The following is a 15762-nucleotide window of genomic DNA, read 5'->3' as shown; positions in this document are numbered from 1 at the left end:
TTATCCTCTCAGTTATGGTTTTGGGAAAAATTGTTAGACGGCAGGCATATACCTACAGTGACCAACTCTGTGAGTTGTTCAGGGCAACATTATTTGTCTAGTTGAGGGCTATAAAATACTGCCAGACTAGAGACCTGCAAATGTAATTGTGACATTTACCAGTTAAAATGTTGCAAACGCCAAATGCTGTAGTGGGTACGGTGCCTATTGCATTGTGCTCTGGGTTTCACTGTGTTCAGTGCGCCATCACTCTGGCTGCAGCGTGCACCGATGCATTATATAAGCTGGTAGCATGAAGCAAGTTTAGGGGCCTAAATTATGAAGTTACTTATTTTCTGTTTTTCTACACCCTTGTAATTGCAATGCAAATGAGTTTTTATGCATGGTTTTCTAACTTTATTAGATTATGGGGGGAGTTAAGCAGTTGTCTGCAACTACAGTCTTATCTGGAAAGCTGCGTTTTTTCCACCTCGATTTTTTGTGAAAATTATAGGCCTTTGGGATCGTCTCCTACATATTGTAAATGTGATATATTTTCTTATCTGTAGCACAAATGTATACAGACTACCTTTCAATTTAACAAATGTTATTGCTGATCTATAGAATAAGTTTTTAAAAGTGCTACTCAGATTTATGAAGAGGAGATTTATGAAGATTTTTTATCAGGTAAAGATGATCTCAAGATAAAAAAGGGCATGTCTAAATATGCTTCCTGTTTTAATTTCTGTTTAGCACATTGGGAACTGCTTGCTTAGGAAGGCATTTTTCACCTGATACTTCCTCTACTTTAATTTCTCTAATAACTAGGAAATTACAGACTGCTCAGGCTGGTGTAATATCCTACTATGGCTTAGCATATACTCTTGCAGATAAGCCAAATGATGTAGCAAAGAAAAGAGAAGTTACTTGTTTATTGACTTGTTGACTGTATCTGTGTTTGTGCAAGCTGTTTGGGTGACCAGCCTGTAGGGAAGGATTTTTGAACTGCCGCTGTATTCAGAGAGCGTATTAGAATGTGGAACTGGAATCCATCCAGAGTATTGAAGCTTTCTTTCCCTCTGGTGTTCTCTCTTTTTGGTTTTGTGGCCCCACTGTAGCTTGCTGTCCACCCTGGGGAACCAATTGCAATGCTGGAAAATTAATCTCACAATAAGTATTTGATAGCGTCTGCAGGATTATTTCTTTGGAGAGGCAGCGGCAGTGTGTCATTGACTTCTTATTGCCCTGTGGTGATGGTCATTTTGACATGAGCCCTCTTCACCACTGCCTCAACCCATGTGATATTATAACGTGAGCTTACAAAGGAACTGTTGCAGTGAATACAAAATATGATCCAAACAGTAAATGCATGTGTATTTAACTTGGATAGCAGTGAAGGGCCAGTGGTGTCAGCAGACAGCAGAATGACACTGCAGCTGTCCTGCATGTTAAGGAATTGATGTATTCAAGAAGGAGGTTTCACAAGTGCTGCAATGTTTAAGAAAAGTAGAGTGCAAACCATTTTTTAACCGTTTAGCTCATTTCCTCCTTAAAGTCCTCGTTAAATAGATCTCATGCTTGGATTTCTCACAACTCTCGTGCCGCTCATTGTCTTTCCTGATAGATTGCCCCGGCAGAAGGATTGGTGTCTATACTAAAGAAGAGAGATGACAGGGAAGGAAAAACAATTGCTCAAGTCCAGCAAAGGCAAACAAAGAGAAGAGTGCGATTCCAAGAAATGGAAGACACATTGGATCAAGGTAATTTGAAGCTGTTAATTCATGGGTTGCAGTCTTGGGGTGCAAAGTGGGCATTCACTCTACATACTGTCTTGGCTTTTTAAAGCTTAAATAGTAAGTGAAGGTGACTGATCAAAGATGATTTTATACCATGCTTGGGTTACAAGGCTACGGATTTGTTTTACAGGGATTTAGTGATTCAAAAGGAAAGTTGTTGTTATTATTATTATTTTAAATCTGATTTCAAACACCAAAGAAGAGTGCTTGAATGTTTCTCCTTTTTTCTTCTTTACCCCTTTTTCTTCTCCCTGATGTAGAGTGAAGGGAGTTCAGAAATTTTCTTAGAGCCTGTTGAATCTGACAGAAGATGCAGATGTTGTTCATGCATACAAGTTACCAAGGCCAAGCGAGGTTGTGAGGATGTAGCAGCACCTCTGCAACCTCTTTATTGCCCCTACTCTGGAATAAACAGTCATGCAAAGAGTTACCACAGAATAATTGAGATGGAAAATAACCCTTCACATTAGCCTACCCTGAAGGTTTTGTCTCTGTGCTTACAGTCAAAATGTGAGAATAAACACAAACAGTTCATGGTAGCGCAGTCAGTGTCAGTACAAATGAAGCAAGAATGTTTCCATTTGGTTTAGTTTCAACGCTTTAGTTTCAACTATTTCCATGAAGGCAGCCTTTGGCTGTGCGACATTTTCAAAGTGTATTTTGCTTCAGTGTGGAATGACTCCACAAGTGGTATCAGCAAGGACAGGTACACAGGTTGCAGAAACGAAGCTATATAATTATTTAGGTTTCTGAAAAGGCTGGGTAGAGAAACATACAGTTCCTGGTATGTGTTATGGTCAGTTAGACACAGTGAGCATTGTTAAGTGTGTTTACCTCCTGACCCATTCATGGTAAAAACCTGTCTCAGATTTTCTCACACGCGTTCCTATTGCTTTGTATATAGTCCTTTTTTACCTTTTCTGCTCTTATATTTACAGATGAAGTAGCTGGTGGCTCCTGTATTTTGCTGATCCTGCTGTGCATAGCAACTGTTTTCCTTAGCATTGGAGGAACTGCATTGTACTGCACCTTTGGTGACGTGGAATCCCCTGTGTGTACTGATTTTGCAGCCAACATGGATTTCTATTATACCCAGATATTGCAGCGTATGGAAGAACTTAAACACTGGATAGCCTTCTCATAGTTGAAATGAGCAGAGACAGCACATTGAGAGCTCACCAATGGTTACTGGAGAGGGCAGAAAAAAATTGTGATTTCAAGTTCTCTAACGCTTGCCACCTGCAGGTGATGTGTATTTGATGATGTACTTACACTTTTACTTAGAAATCAAGAAAATTATACTTTAGCAATCAGGTGGCAAAATGTTCACATCTTAAGCTGTAGCAGTGTGGTATGGGAGAATAAAAAGTTATTCTCTTAACCCTTTTGACAGTAGGCAAGTAGCTTTTCGACAATTTGAGCAAGTGAGGAAGAAAGAAAATGAACTGTCTTCTACGTGCTCTCCCATTGCCACACATTGTGTAAGCAATCTCTGGAAGCTTAGTAAAAGGACAGCTTTAATTTACAGCTGTTTGTGCAAAAGTGTTGCCTCCAGCTATCATGCAATAAGTCTGTGTTTTATGGAAACATTATTTTTCTTCTAAGTCTTACTATTTTTCTCCGTTTTAATTCTCCTGGTGAGCTGTGTAATTATTTGGGTGGAGTGAGAAGAGTGCGGCAGCATTCACGGAGCTCTCATTTGGTGATTAACAGGCTGACCCTGTATCTCATAGCTTATGGTGAATATCACGAGTGGGATAAATCTGCTGGCAGATTTCACTAAATTTCCTGGAACTTGCTCCCAGTATTGTGGGGGCTGTTAAAAAAGAAATCACTTGTCTCACTAAACACAGAAACAAAAGATGTTTAGTAAATTATTCGCGTTAAATAGTAAAGTGGCTTTGGCCAATTTTAAAGCACCTGGTAGCAGGTGTGGGGCTAACTGGGTTCTCTGTCCAGCCCTGTCACTGACTTGCAGTAATCACTTTGTGCCTCAGTTTCTCCTCCATAAACGAGGAATAATGATCCTTGCCTTTGTCTGTGAATATTTATTACAATTAGGGCTCATGTCTGATTCATCCCAGATGAGCGCACAGGATCACTGAGCTGTGTGGCTGCAGCCTCTCTCAGTGAGTGAATGCTTATGTAAAGTGGGACTGATCCAGCGGAAGAGATTCAGAGGCTCACTGCAGATCCGCGGCATGTTAGTAGTCCAGGGCGCTCGTTCCAGCAGATAAAGCACATTTGCATCTATTTGCCCTGCGGTTCCGAGACCTGTATTGTAAAATCTGTTCTTTTTCTATCAGCTATACAAACAAATTTAAATCAGTACAAAGAGTCATTTTAAATGGCTATTTCTGTCACTTGGTGCTCAGCCCTCCCTGTGTGGGATGCGAGAGAAACACTGACATGACTGTGAAGGTGAGAATTAAATACACAGGCCTTTGGCCCACACTCTGGTCAAACTGTGGGAAATGTGGGAACTGTTCTTGCACGGGGCGTAATGGCCGAGCCCTGCTGAAGGTGTTAGTGTGAAACGATTCCTTTACACCTCAGGAAACTGCATTTTTGAGGGGTCCACTTCACTCCACTCCGTGATTTCCTGCTTACTACCGTTGTATGACGCAGTGTGTTCAGGTTTAGAATATTATTTTGTAAAATACTATGAAACGAAATCTTCAAGATACTGCTCAGAATTATAACATTAAATGATCATGCTTTCTGGCATTTGCAAGCAAATTGTCCCTCTAGTGAGCTTGATTGTTCCTAACGCACTGTTATACTTAACGGGTTCTTGAAGTGAAAGTTAAAATCACATTTTTTTCTAGAATAAACTGCATGTATGATTTCTCTTTTTGTTTTCACTGTGGAGGCTTAGTTTATTTATACCTTAGGGAGCCTCATGTGCAGCTTTATATTCAACTAGAAAATTGCCCAAATTAATGAAAACTTTTGCTTTCAGAATGAAACTTGAGAACGGTAGTTTGGTATATTTTTTGTTTGTTGTCCTCAAGAGTATTATAATGCTGGGCTAATCTAAAGGAGAAAGGGAAAGACACTTTTGTATTTTAAAGTGTTACTGGCTGGTTCAGTTTATTATTTCAAGTCTGGGTTTGTTTATTTATTTAGTTTTTCTTTTAAAGAGAATCTTAATTTTCTTTTTTGGTAATTTGCTCACAGAGTAATTATAAAGCATGCATTCAGTTGAAATATGTATTTATAGTGACTATGTGGTTAGAATATATTTTGGGTTTCTGTAACTTTGCATCGAGTGTTTCAGGATATTAAGTTTATTCCTAAAGAGACAACTGTTGATTTCAGCTTAAAAAAGTCTTTTTAAGTTTTTGTGCACTTCATCACCAAAAAGATCGAGAGGTATATATAGAACTATTTATTCAGAAGTATATCAGATATGGAGGTCAAAGATCCTCTACGTCTAGGTTCATTTAATTAAAACTATTTTTAAATAATTATTTTATTTAAAACTGTAAAGCTATTTAAAGTCAAAGCATTTTTTAATAAGCAGTTCGGTTTAAAATCAGTGGTCCGCATCCTGGTACGTCCACTTTGTGCTATATTCCCAGTACAAAGACTCAGTAGTATCAGCAGAACTGCTTACAAGAAGATCCTGAAGAGGTTGGGCAGCACTCTGCCAACACGTACCTGATGAAAACTGAGCAACCAGGCGTTGTGTGTAACTCCGCTACCTTACACTGGTGGTGTAACTTGGAGCATCTCTCCAGCCTTCCCAGCCTATGCCAAGGTACCACACCTGCAAAGTCTCTCAGGATTTGAAGGAGCAGAAGGGGCACGTATGCACAGGCTGCCCGGCTCCTGATCTGAGCTGTTTGCTCTTCAGTTGCAACCGAGTGGTTGAATCTGGATCTAATTTCTGTTGGCATTCCTTTATAAAAAGATGATGGTACTAATCCTTGCTTCGTGTGACAGTTCTGTTAGTGCAAATAGTTTGCGTGGTCTGTAGTACGTTATCAAACTTGCAGCTACCAACATAACACAACGTGCTTTGCGTTGAACTCCAAAGGGTGTGCAGGTGGGCCTGATGTTGGCCTTCCTATATGCTTTGTTCTCTTTAGATTGCTGGTGACATTGCTTCCACCTGGGTGACCTGAGGAGTTACGATCTTACGGTCAGGTAAATCCAAGCTAAAAGAAACAGTTGGTTTCAACAGTTGTTCCTCTTGCCTGAGGTAAAATAATACTGAGCAACAACTGAGACTGTTAGAAGTAGGAAGAAAACGGAGGAAAAAAAGCTTTCCCCCTGCCTGGATTTGTGCATTTTAAAGCCCTTTTTTTATAAGTTTTTATTTATTCTGTTTCGTTCCCTGCCACTGTCTTTATGGCTGTTCTGCTTGGCAGTAGAGGAAACATTATGCCAGCATAAAATCATTTGTAGTTGGTAGGAAAATTCAGGGAATGGTTCAGTACTTGACAGTAGCTCAAAGTAATTTCTTAAAATATGACTGGATTTCAGGCTGATAGTGTGCCTTCAAAGAAGTCGTGGCCACTTAATTACCTGCAGCACTCTACTAGAAACCCCCACCTTCCCGTTTATTCTTTGAGCATAATTATTTTGAAGAGATTCTCGCGATAGAGCAAAACCAACAAGACTTTTGATGTGGATTCAGCATACGCTGCCAAAAAGAGCTTTCTGATGACATAATTAACACCCTCACGCCAAATAGCATAGACTAGACCAAGAAAAGCACTGTGCTGTAGCGTAGCCACACTATACTACAGGCTTGTTTTCAAACCAGAGTCGGTAAGGAAGCAGATATTCCACAGCCCAGATATGCCAGCAGAAGTTTGTAATCTAGGTACAGCCCATGTTTTAAAAGTTTTCTAGTATCTTGCACAGCCCTGGTGACAAGCAGTAGGAAGTAGTCTAACAAAAAGAGAAACTCTTGTTTAGGATTTTCATGAGTAAAGGGCAAGCTTGAACTATCAAATAAGCAGAGTAGATTGGAAGTCCAAATTCTTGTGTGACTGGGTACTGTTCCACCCAATAACCTAAAGGGATGTTGCCCTCCTAAGAAAACATGTTTGCCTACTTTGTACTGTAATGTAAAACCAAGATCATCTGAAAGGACTAATAACTATTTGTAACAAATCTAACTGAAGCTTCCTTTAGCGAAAGGAGTAAATAATTGTGTTTGAAATCGTCACCCAAGCTTGTAATTTAAATACTGTAGCAAAAAAAAAAATAAAAACTGTCCCAAAGAAAATACATGAACCTTTCTGGGTACTGTGATTTCTAAATGTATAAAAAGACTGAGAAGATTTTCTGTGAAATTCAAGTAAACGAGCAGTACCTCCAATAAGAATTGCATTGTCAAACCCAAACCAGAATGGAGAATGAGGTAAAATGCATAAGGTTTGGTTTGGTTTTTGGTGTAATGTGGTCTTCCTGGGTGGGGTTGGTTTGTCTTTGCTTTAATAACTAAACGAAAACCCAGCTTCCTCACGGAGCCTGGCTCCTCTAGACAGGTAGGTTTAAAGTACCAAAACGTTGCCTTACTGCATCATTCTGAAAACAAATTGACAGGCAGTAAGTTTCAGAATTCCTAGTAACTGGGTGGGTGACCTGGATAGAGGTCACAGGCCAGTCTGTTCTTTGAGTTCAGTTAAACAAACAAATAAAAAACCCCAAACAATTCCAACTCAACCCAAGCCAGCAGCCTCTGATTTGAGCAGGAGCATGCCAACACTGCGTTTTGCAACATCCCCCCACTCCCTTGGCAATTCCCCCAAAAGCCACGGAATGAGGTCAAGCTGAATTTTAGACTGCTAAAAAAGTAGTGAAATCCTAAGCGAAAATGAGGCAGTTTTATACATTTAGTTTTGGTTTTGTTATCTTTTGTGTTGTTTTCAAGTTGTCCTTCACAGTCAGAGAAGGTGAGAACTACAATGAAAAAGGAGAAAGAAAAAGAAGAGATTGAAACTTGTGAGATAAGGTCTAACAGCACCAAAATAAATCATAACATAGTATCTGTTAACCTGGATGTGTGGCCTAAGAGTGGTCTCTATGTGTAGAAGTAAAGTGCTGTTGTAAACAGTTCTTCTGTAAAGACTGACATCTGGTTTCAGGAAGACAAGCATCTGATCTTCCACTTCTGAGTCTTGATCTGACTCCTAACCAGAAGCATTGCTAATCTTCAGAAACCTGGATGGGCTTCTAAAACTGGTCAGTAAACGCTTTTGTCCAAAAGACAGGCTTTGCCTTAGGCTTTGGCACGTAGACACAGCTGGGCTGATCAGTACGACTACAGAGTGAGTTCACTGAATCTGTCAGCCACTGCTTTCATTCCTTGGTTCTCCTCAACAACCTTCTTGTGAATAGTTTTCTGTCCCTGCTGCTGCAGTCTCTGTCCATGTCTTCATCCCAATAAGTCCCCTCTTACTCTTCTGTCTCCCTCCCCCTGTACCATTGCTTTCCCACTATAAAGTAGCATGTGTTCTATCTTTCATAGGATCATAAGGTAATTGAGTTAGGAAGGGACCTTAGAAAGTCTCTAGTCCAACCTTCTGCTCAAGGCAGGATCAACTGAGATCAGACCCAATTGCTCAGGGCTTTATCCAGTTGAGTCTTGAAACCCTCCAAGGATGGAGGTTGCACAACTCCCTGGGCAGATTCCACTGCTTGGCTGTTCTCGGGGTGAAAAAGTTCTTCTTTATACCCAGCCTGAACCTCTGTTTCAGTCTGTTGTCTCTCGTCCTCCTGATGTGTGCTGCTGTGAAGAGCTTCTTAGTAACCTCCTCATAGTTACTGGAAAGCTGCTACTAGGTCCCTCAAAGCCATCTCTTCTCCAGGCTAAACACTGGCAGTGTCCTTCTGATCCTTCTCACTTTCTTCTCCACAGCATCTTCCTTCCTAGGGATCCAACATTCTCCTATTAGAACAGGGATCCTGTATGCTTCTCCCTTTCCTCTTCCACCTTACACTCTCAAATTCAATATCGAGATTTTAAAATCAGTAATGAGGCCATGGGCAAAACTGAAATAGCAATGACAACTACTATTACATTAAAAAGTATTGATGACTCTCACTGATCCGTTAGTGTGTAGCAGTGATTTTAAAACCTATGCTGATTCTTGTACTACTCTTAAACAGCTGGTGTTTGAAGGATCATGCTGACTCCGTGTGCCTTAGTGAAGTAATCTAAATATTTTTCTCTAAAATAGCTACCCAAGGAAGCTTGAAACATTTAATTTACAGTTAACTTATAGTCCTTTTTTAAAAAATTAATTTTATAGACATGGCTTTTTTGAGGGTCCTTTATATTGTTTGTGATTTCTATTACTTCGAATTAAACATCATGGTAATTCTTTGGCATAACATGAGTCTAGGGTTTACTGCATTCACTAATGTCCAAAAATTGCAGTCATCTTTTGAAGAAAATGATGATAGGCAGTAGCTGTGTGCTGTTTTACGGAGTTGCTCTGCAACAGTTAAGATGTTACAGAATTGCTATCAGTTAATTTCAACCAAAGGTCTGATTCTGCAGCTGGGTTCATCCTGAGCTTGTTTTTAAAGGCAAACAGGCTAAAATAAAAAATGTAGAGAAAGCACACCCAAAATTTCAAAGGCGCGTCTAATACCAGACCGAAGTCCTCCGTTAATCTAAAATTGTTGAGCTGCCCTTTCTTGAAAACAAGTTTGAATCCAGCTTCACACAACAATAGATCTGTCAGCTCTCTCCTTTTGCTTTTTGCCAAGAAACTGTCTGGCAAAGTGTCGTCTTTTAGCCAAGATGGGCCCCTGATGTAGGACTCATTTGTTAGGCTGTTGGGGAAGTTTCCAGTAACACTTCTGTCAAATGACAGTTAACGATTGTGTCCCATTTCATTGCCTGGCATTGAAAATGAGTTTAAGCCCCACTATTGTGCTTTCATAGAGTGATCAACTTAAAAGCTGTTACCAAAAACAGCTTTCAGAGTGAGAGCTAGAGGTTTTTTTCAGAAAGTGCCATGTGCCGAGTACTGCAATGAGAAAATTTTACTGGCTTCCCAGTTTTGCCAAAACATGACCAGATCCCACAACTGCTGTGTGTAATGCACAGAAGCAGTGTCAGTGCAGCGTTTCTGAGAGCGCAGCGCTTCAGCTGGTCGGTATTTCTTCTGTTCTCCTAAACTGGCAGCCTTGCATGAGAAGGTGATGGTGCATCCGAAATGGCAGTGAAAGCATACGTGCACTACAAGTTAAGCAACACAAGGACGTTGTTACTTCCACGTAAACCTTACACCTAAAAATGTACATTTTTTAAAATTCATTTAGGAACCATTCGTTATTTTTCCTTGACATCTTTTTTATTAGAGAGAGACAGCACTAAGCTAATTCTTCCGCTTCTTCTCCAGGAACTGGAACTGATGCATTTTGCCAGAGATAACATGAATCTTGTCACTCGTATGTGATGCTGAGAATCCTCGTGCTTGTATAGCTTAATACTTCTGGCTTTTCTGCCAGAATTGGTAGTCTCTGAGGCTATGAAAGTAGCAAGAATATTTTCACATTACTTTTCCTTAGACAGCTGAATTCAGTGCACTGTAGAAAGGACTCACAGAAATGAAGAGACTGAAAAGTTTGAATCACTAAGGATCTATACAGTCAATTTCTGTGAGATAAAATGTCAGCATATACCACCATAGAAACTAGCAACGTTGCTCCAAAAAGGCCCACCATAATTGACAGGCGAGAGTATATTTGAAAAGAGTTACAAAGAAAAAAATTATATACTGAGGTTTCTCAGTGACTAAAGGTCTGAGGCTTTATGTACAAGTTAGTAAATGAAATAAGGGGAAGCAACTTCTCAAGGTTGTACAAGGGGAAAGACTGAGTACATTATAGGCAAAAGGACTGCAGAAAGAATGTAATAAAGACCTTTGATCAAAGATGATAAATTTTTATTGGTAAAGGATGAAAAATATTTCTGATAATGATACCTATCGGTGATGGGTGTTTTTTTCCAATCAGATTTTATAGAAACAGGAAAAAAAATGCACAATACTTTAATGACATCAGGGAGGAGAGGGACTAATGGTTAAAATATTGGTGAATTCTTTGCAGGACACCTTAGAAGTAATTTAAGTGGTTTGCACAAGGTCACGTAGCAGGAAGAAGCAAAGCAGGACCAGAGCTTATAAATCTTATCGTCTGATCTTCTGTCTGGTCCCAGTTCAGACTAAGACAATGCATATTAGGGGAGATAAATGAGTATCCTTTTGTTCACATTATCTTTGACTTCACACAGCTTTGAAGACTTTCTTTAAAGATATTTTTATGTTCTCATAAATTTTGTGGTGATCTTACGGAATAAAATTGATTCGAAAGATGAATTTCCTTTTTAGTATGCAGCACTAAGAACAAATGCCATTTTAGCATATTTTTAGTACTTGATATCATCATACCCATGGTAGCTGGTTGCTATTTACATGTATTAAAGCAAACGGTACCAGCAGACCACAAGGGAACACACAGTATAATCCTATCATCAGAAAATGAGGCTCAATCTGCCTGTAGTTACTTTGTGTTTCGCCATCTAACCCTTACTACTACCAGGAAAGTAACAACGCTCAGCAGAGCAGGCCCTATTGGGAATCCTACTTAAAAAATGAAGCCACCATCTCGCAGCTCTGCTGGGCTTCACACAATACCTATCGCCGTGCCAAGAGTGAGGAAACAAAACGATGTGGAAAGAAGTAGCAGTCACCAGATTCTGCCTCCCAGCAGAAATGAAGTTCTTGTGAGGCGCAGAAATGTTTTGACCATAAAGTGGATGTTGTCGTCACTGTCTGCAAATGTGAAAGATGAAAATAATTCCAAATGTTCTTGGCGCCCCTCAAAATGCCCTTAATAACCTTTCTTTCCTTTCAATTTTTGTATTATTGAAAGCTTTCCCTTAGTTGAAGGCAAAGAAGAAAATTAAGCAATGGTAATTTATTTTTTTTTAATTTGGCATGTACTGTCATTTATATTTTTCTATAAATAGGGCATTGCTTTTCTGCATCAATTCACTGCTGGATAATAGCCCATGGTTTACCTACAAAGGCAAAATAGATGGCTATTAGCAATAAGTGACTCATGTATTATAAAACAGCCCCATTAAAAAGAACCATCTCTACCGACTCACGCAGTAAGACAATGAAACAATATTTTCAGTGAACGGGCTGAATTTTGCAATGCGGAGCCCACCCACGCTGCCAGCTCAGTCTGGCACTTTGTTCGTCTTTGTACTGGGCCCTTTCACAGCTGCTATTTCCCAGTACAGAGCAGCCAGGGAAGCAAGTATTCTTCCCTTTGCTTCTTTGACCACTGAGATGACCAGGTCTCTCAAAACCAAACAGAACAGCCATGAATTGCCTACAAAGACATCTACAGTTTCAGTCATGAAACTCCAAAACAGCCTGGCTTTTCATGCACTCCCTGCAGCTAGAGCTGAGGTAGGCAGCAGGTGCCTGTAAGGAGTCCATATCCGTGCAAGCCTGGAGGAGATGCTCTTTGCCACATAATTCCCTCTGTAGGAGAGCAGCAGCCATGACTGCGAGTCAAACGTTCTGCTAGCAGGAGACCAAGCAGTGTCCTTCAGGACTGAGCCTGAGAGTGTATTGCCTACAGTCCAGCACAGAAGGGACTGCACGGTACGTCCGGTCGTCTTTTCAGAGGTATTTCAAAGTAATTGCTATCCTGAGCACGCCCAAAAAAGTTTCAAGAATCTAAACCTGCTGATCTTCCTTAAGTAGAAATGTGCGGTATGAGGGACTGAAGGCTTTAGGATCCCACCACAAAGGCATCACGGAAACCACAAAAATACTTGCAGAAAGTTTTGAATGGAAGCAGTGCTGCTGAGTGCCTCAGGATTTCAAGGTCATTCAAATATGAACAAGAAGGGCAGACTTCAAACAGTTTCTTAAGGAAAAAAAGGCTAATCCCTGTGGCACTTACCATCACAGAGCACTTAGCATCACAATCATGAATTCAAATATGGTTTAACAGGTTACACTAGGACACAGACAGAGCACTTTTAAAATTATTTTTTTTCTGGCTATTGTTCTGAACTGCATTGTAAAATAGCAGACCACTTCCTTTTCAGTTCTGTCCTTACATTCTTTTCTATTTTATTCTTCTCAAATCTTCATTCCTGGCTCTGAATGACATCCCTTTTAACCAATTGGCTCTGTATTTTTTTTGATATGGCCAGGAAAAAAAACCAGCTGTGGCCAAAAAAGGCTGTGCTGTGACATGGTTTGAAGTATTTGGGAGAGAGAGTTGATTAAGTGGTTAAGAAAACAAAACTGGAACTTGGGAGGGTTTGATTTAAGTGCCTGCTCTCCCACAAATCTCCAACGTGGTCTTAAGCACATCGCTTAATCCTCCTGCATTTCAGTACCCCACCTATGTAATGGGGACAGTTCTCCTTTGATGCTCCCTGTGGTGATGTAGCAAGACCCATTCTAACGTTCCTTATAATGGGGTCATGGTGATCTCAGAAGTAAAACATTTCAAGCAGTATCAGCAACGCGCTACTCACACTTTGTCTGAAATGGCTACTCTGCATTGTCACAATTGCAACAAACACTACATCTGAAAAAGAAGTGAAGAAAACCTTTCTTGTTTTTCACTCTCTTTTTTGAGATTTCTATGAATATGGTAGCTGTTTCAGAGGGGCTGTAGGAAAGAAATATTAAAAAATAGGACGATACACTTTAGTGTTCCTGCCAGGTTTTGTGCTGTGCCATCAGGTGAAGAAATTGCATCTGGTTTTGGGTTTTGTGAGGTTTTTTAGCATCGTAATGACTATACTGTGAGATTTTACAGCTCTTTTAAGCTACCTGTAGAGCTATAAACTGCTTTTGCATCTTAGCATTTCCCTATGGGAACGAGGGGTAAAACCAGTTGCTTGATGGATTTCAGCATCTGGTATCTGCAGTATATAAGCTCCTTAGTCCTTCCCACTTTATACTACCTGCAGTGGAGTAGAGCTTTTAATGGTCTTAATATCACCTGGGGCAGGGGCAGGAACAGGCTGTGGAAAATACAACCAGGTTGTTTTCTAAAGTGTTCATACTAGAAGCTTTGAGAGAGAATCGGAAAGTCTGTCCCCCATACTATTAGCATTTATAGCGATTAAGCTTTTTGCTACTGTGTGACTCAGTGCAGCGACAGGATTAGTGGGGATTTAGTGATTTAGATATATTTAGTGATTTAGATTCTCAGGTTCACTGAGAAATTGCCCATCATAAGCTATTCACTGGAAATCTTGCAAACAATGTGGGGAAGCTGACAGAAAGGAAAAAAATGAGCCAAATTAAGGTACAGCTTCTGGTCCAAACACAACCCAGAAATCCCCTAGTGCGGCCACCTCCAGAAGCACCCTTCTGTCATAGGTATTAGCTGTGGAAACTGCCCTGAACTGCAGAAAGATTCAGGCATCTTGCCTGCTGGTTCTGTGTTTTTTTCCTTTTTATGAGTTAATTCCTTGTGGGTCTTTGTGCGGAACGTAGAGGTTATAGCTTTTGCCCATTTGCTTCCAAACACGTACCCAGGTGGTGGCAGAGAAGAGTGATGCCATCATAATCTCTTACTGAAATAGTAAAAGAATATGGTCACAGCAGGTAGGACCCATTTTTCAGTGCTATCATTACATTTCTGTGCATCCATTTTTTGGACCCACTCATGTCCTGTTCTTTTCAGTTGTACTAAAGACAGAGAAGCCACCATTTCATGCTGCCTATCTTTATGTCACATAGGAAAACCAGAAATGGACATTAGACAAATACTCCTATCAGGTCCTATTAAAGTTCATTTTTAGATCTTCATGAGCTGTGATACTTAGCACATCTCACTGAGGTACTGCTTTTCAGCACGTGTCATGATTTACAGGGCACATGTGAGGAAATGGTAGAAAAACCCTTTAGTAGGGGGAGGGGAAGGGTAGGTCATGTAATTAGATGAAAATAGGTCATATGACTGGGATTTTCCATGTGATGAAATACTCGTTGCTGCCAATTTATTCAAACTGGGGAGGGAGAGAGGAGGAAGGGATGTAACTGTATTGTCCTTTCTTCAGGCTATTTCTTGTTTCTCATTGTCTCTTGACCTCAAATATCTCATTCTACAAAGTCACAGACTCCTGCTGCTGCTGCTTCTGTTACTGTGAGAAGCATTGCTTTTTTAAAGTAAATTACTGATAGACTAGGTTTGAAATGTCACCAGGACTGCAGATTATCATTGAGAGAAGTTATTTGCGTCCTTTTCAGTTTTTCTCCTTAGGAAGAAGAATTTTATTTAGGTGTACTGCACATTTCTAGTGTAACTACATTTGAATTTCAAAATCATCTTCAAACCAACAAATGGCCCATGCATGCTATCTGTACTTGGCCCAACTTGCGCTAGTTTAATGTGCATTGTAGAGCAGCCTTCTCTCAAATTATGCAAACTTGTTGGCAGAGATCAAGTTTTCTATCTTTTTAAGGCAATACCTCAATATTTGCAAGAAAGCCTTCAAACACTGTAGTTAAATTAGTGCTAATCCGTCACTTCAAGTGAATAGTTTCATAAGCAGAACCTGATGTGGAGGAGGCATTTTAACTAAAACCTGAACCCACTTATTGAGTAAGAAAGGCAAAAAGAATACTGAATAGCTTCCCAGTGATTGCATGAACAGGAGACCTTGGAGACAACAGGGTACGTTAATGTAATTAAAGATAACATCATACGATGGGTACCAAAAGCCTGAATCACAAAGTGCAAGCAGCCTTATTTCTGGGATTTGAGGCGTTGACTTTACAATCTTAATAAATTGTGATTTTCAGAGAAGTAGCAACAGAGCTGCATTGCTTTAAAATATGCAGCTCCATCAAAATCACAACACTTTGAGTATTAGGCTGTTTTCTTCCAAAACAAAATCATAGCAAAATGGAGAAAAGCTTTTTGATAGTCTTACAACATCATGTCTAGCTAGAGCTAAGCCAGA

At 40.0% G+C, this 15762-nt stretch overlaps 1 protein-coding gene across 3 annotated transcripts in view; it reads left to right on the top strand.

Annotated features, from left to right (window-relative positions):
- CNST (consortin, connexin sorting protein) overlaps positions 1-7021 on the top strand; it is a 56344-nt gene extending 49323 nt beyond the window's left edge. For all 3 annotated transcript variants that reach the window (XM_063328897.1, XM_063328898.1, XM_063328899.1), the window contains exons 11-12: positions 1604-1739; positions 2714-7021. In XM_063328897.1, the coding sequence (XP_063184967.1) occupies positions 1604-1739; positions 2714-2919 (342 nt within the window). In that variant the 3' untranslated portion in view covers positions 2920-7021. The remainder of the gene's footprint in view (positions 1-1603; positions 1740-2713) is intronic.
- Positions 7022-15762: the final 8741 nt, after the last annotated feature.

The sequence above is a fragment of the Chroicocephalus ridibundus genome, chromosome 3 (assembly GCF_963924245.1).
Source record: "Chroicocephalus ridibundus chromosome 3, bChrRid1.1, whole genome shotgun sequence".
NCBI lineage: Eukaryota > Metazoa > Chordata > Aves > Charadriiformes > Laridae > Chroicocephalus > Chroicocephalus ridibundus.
This window is presented reverse-complemented; position numbering and strand designations above follow the sequence as displayed.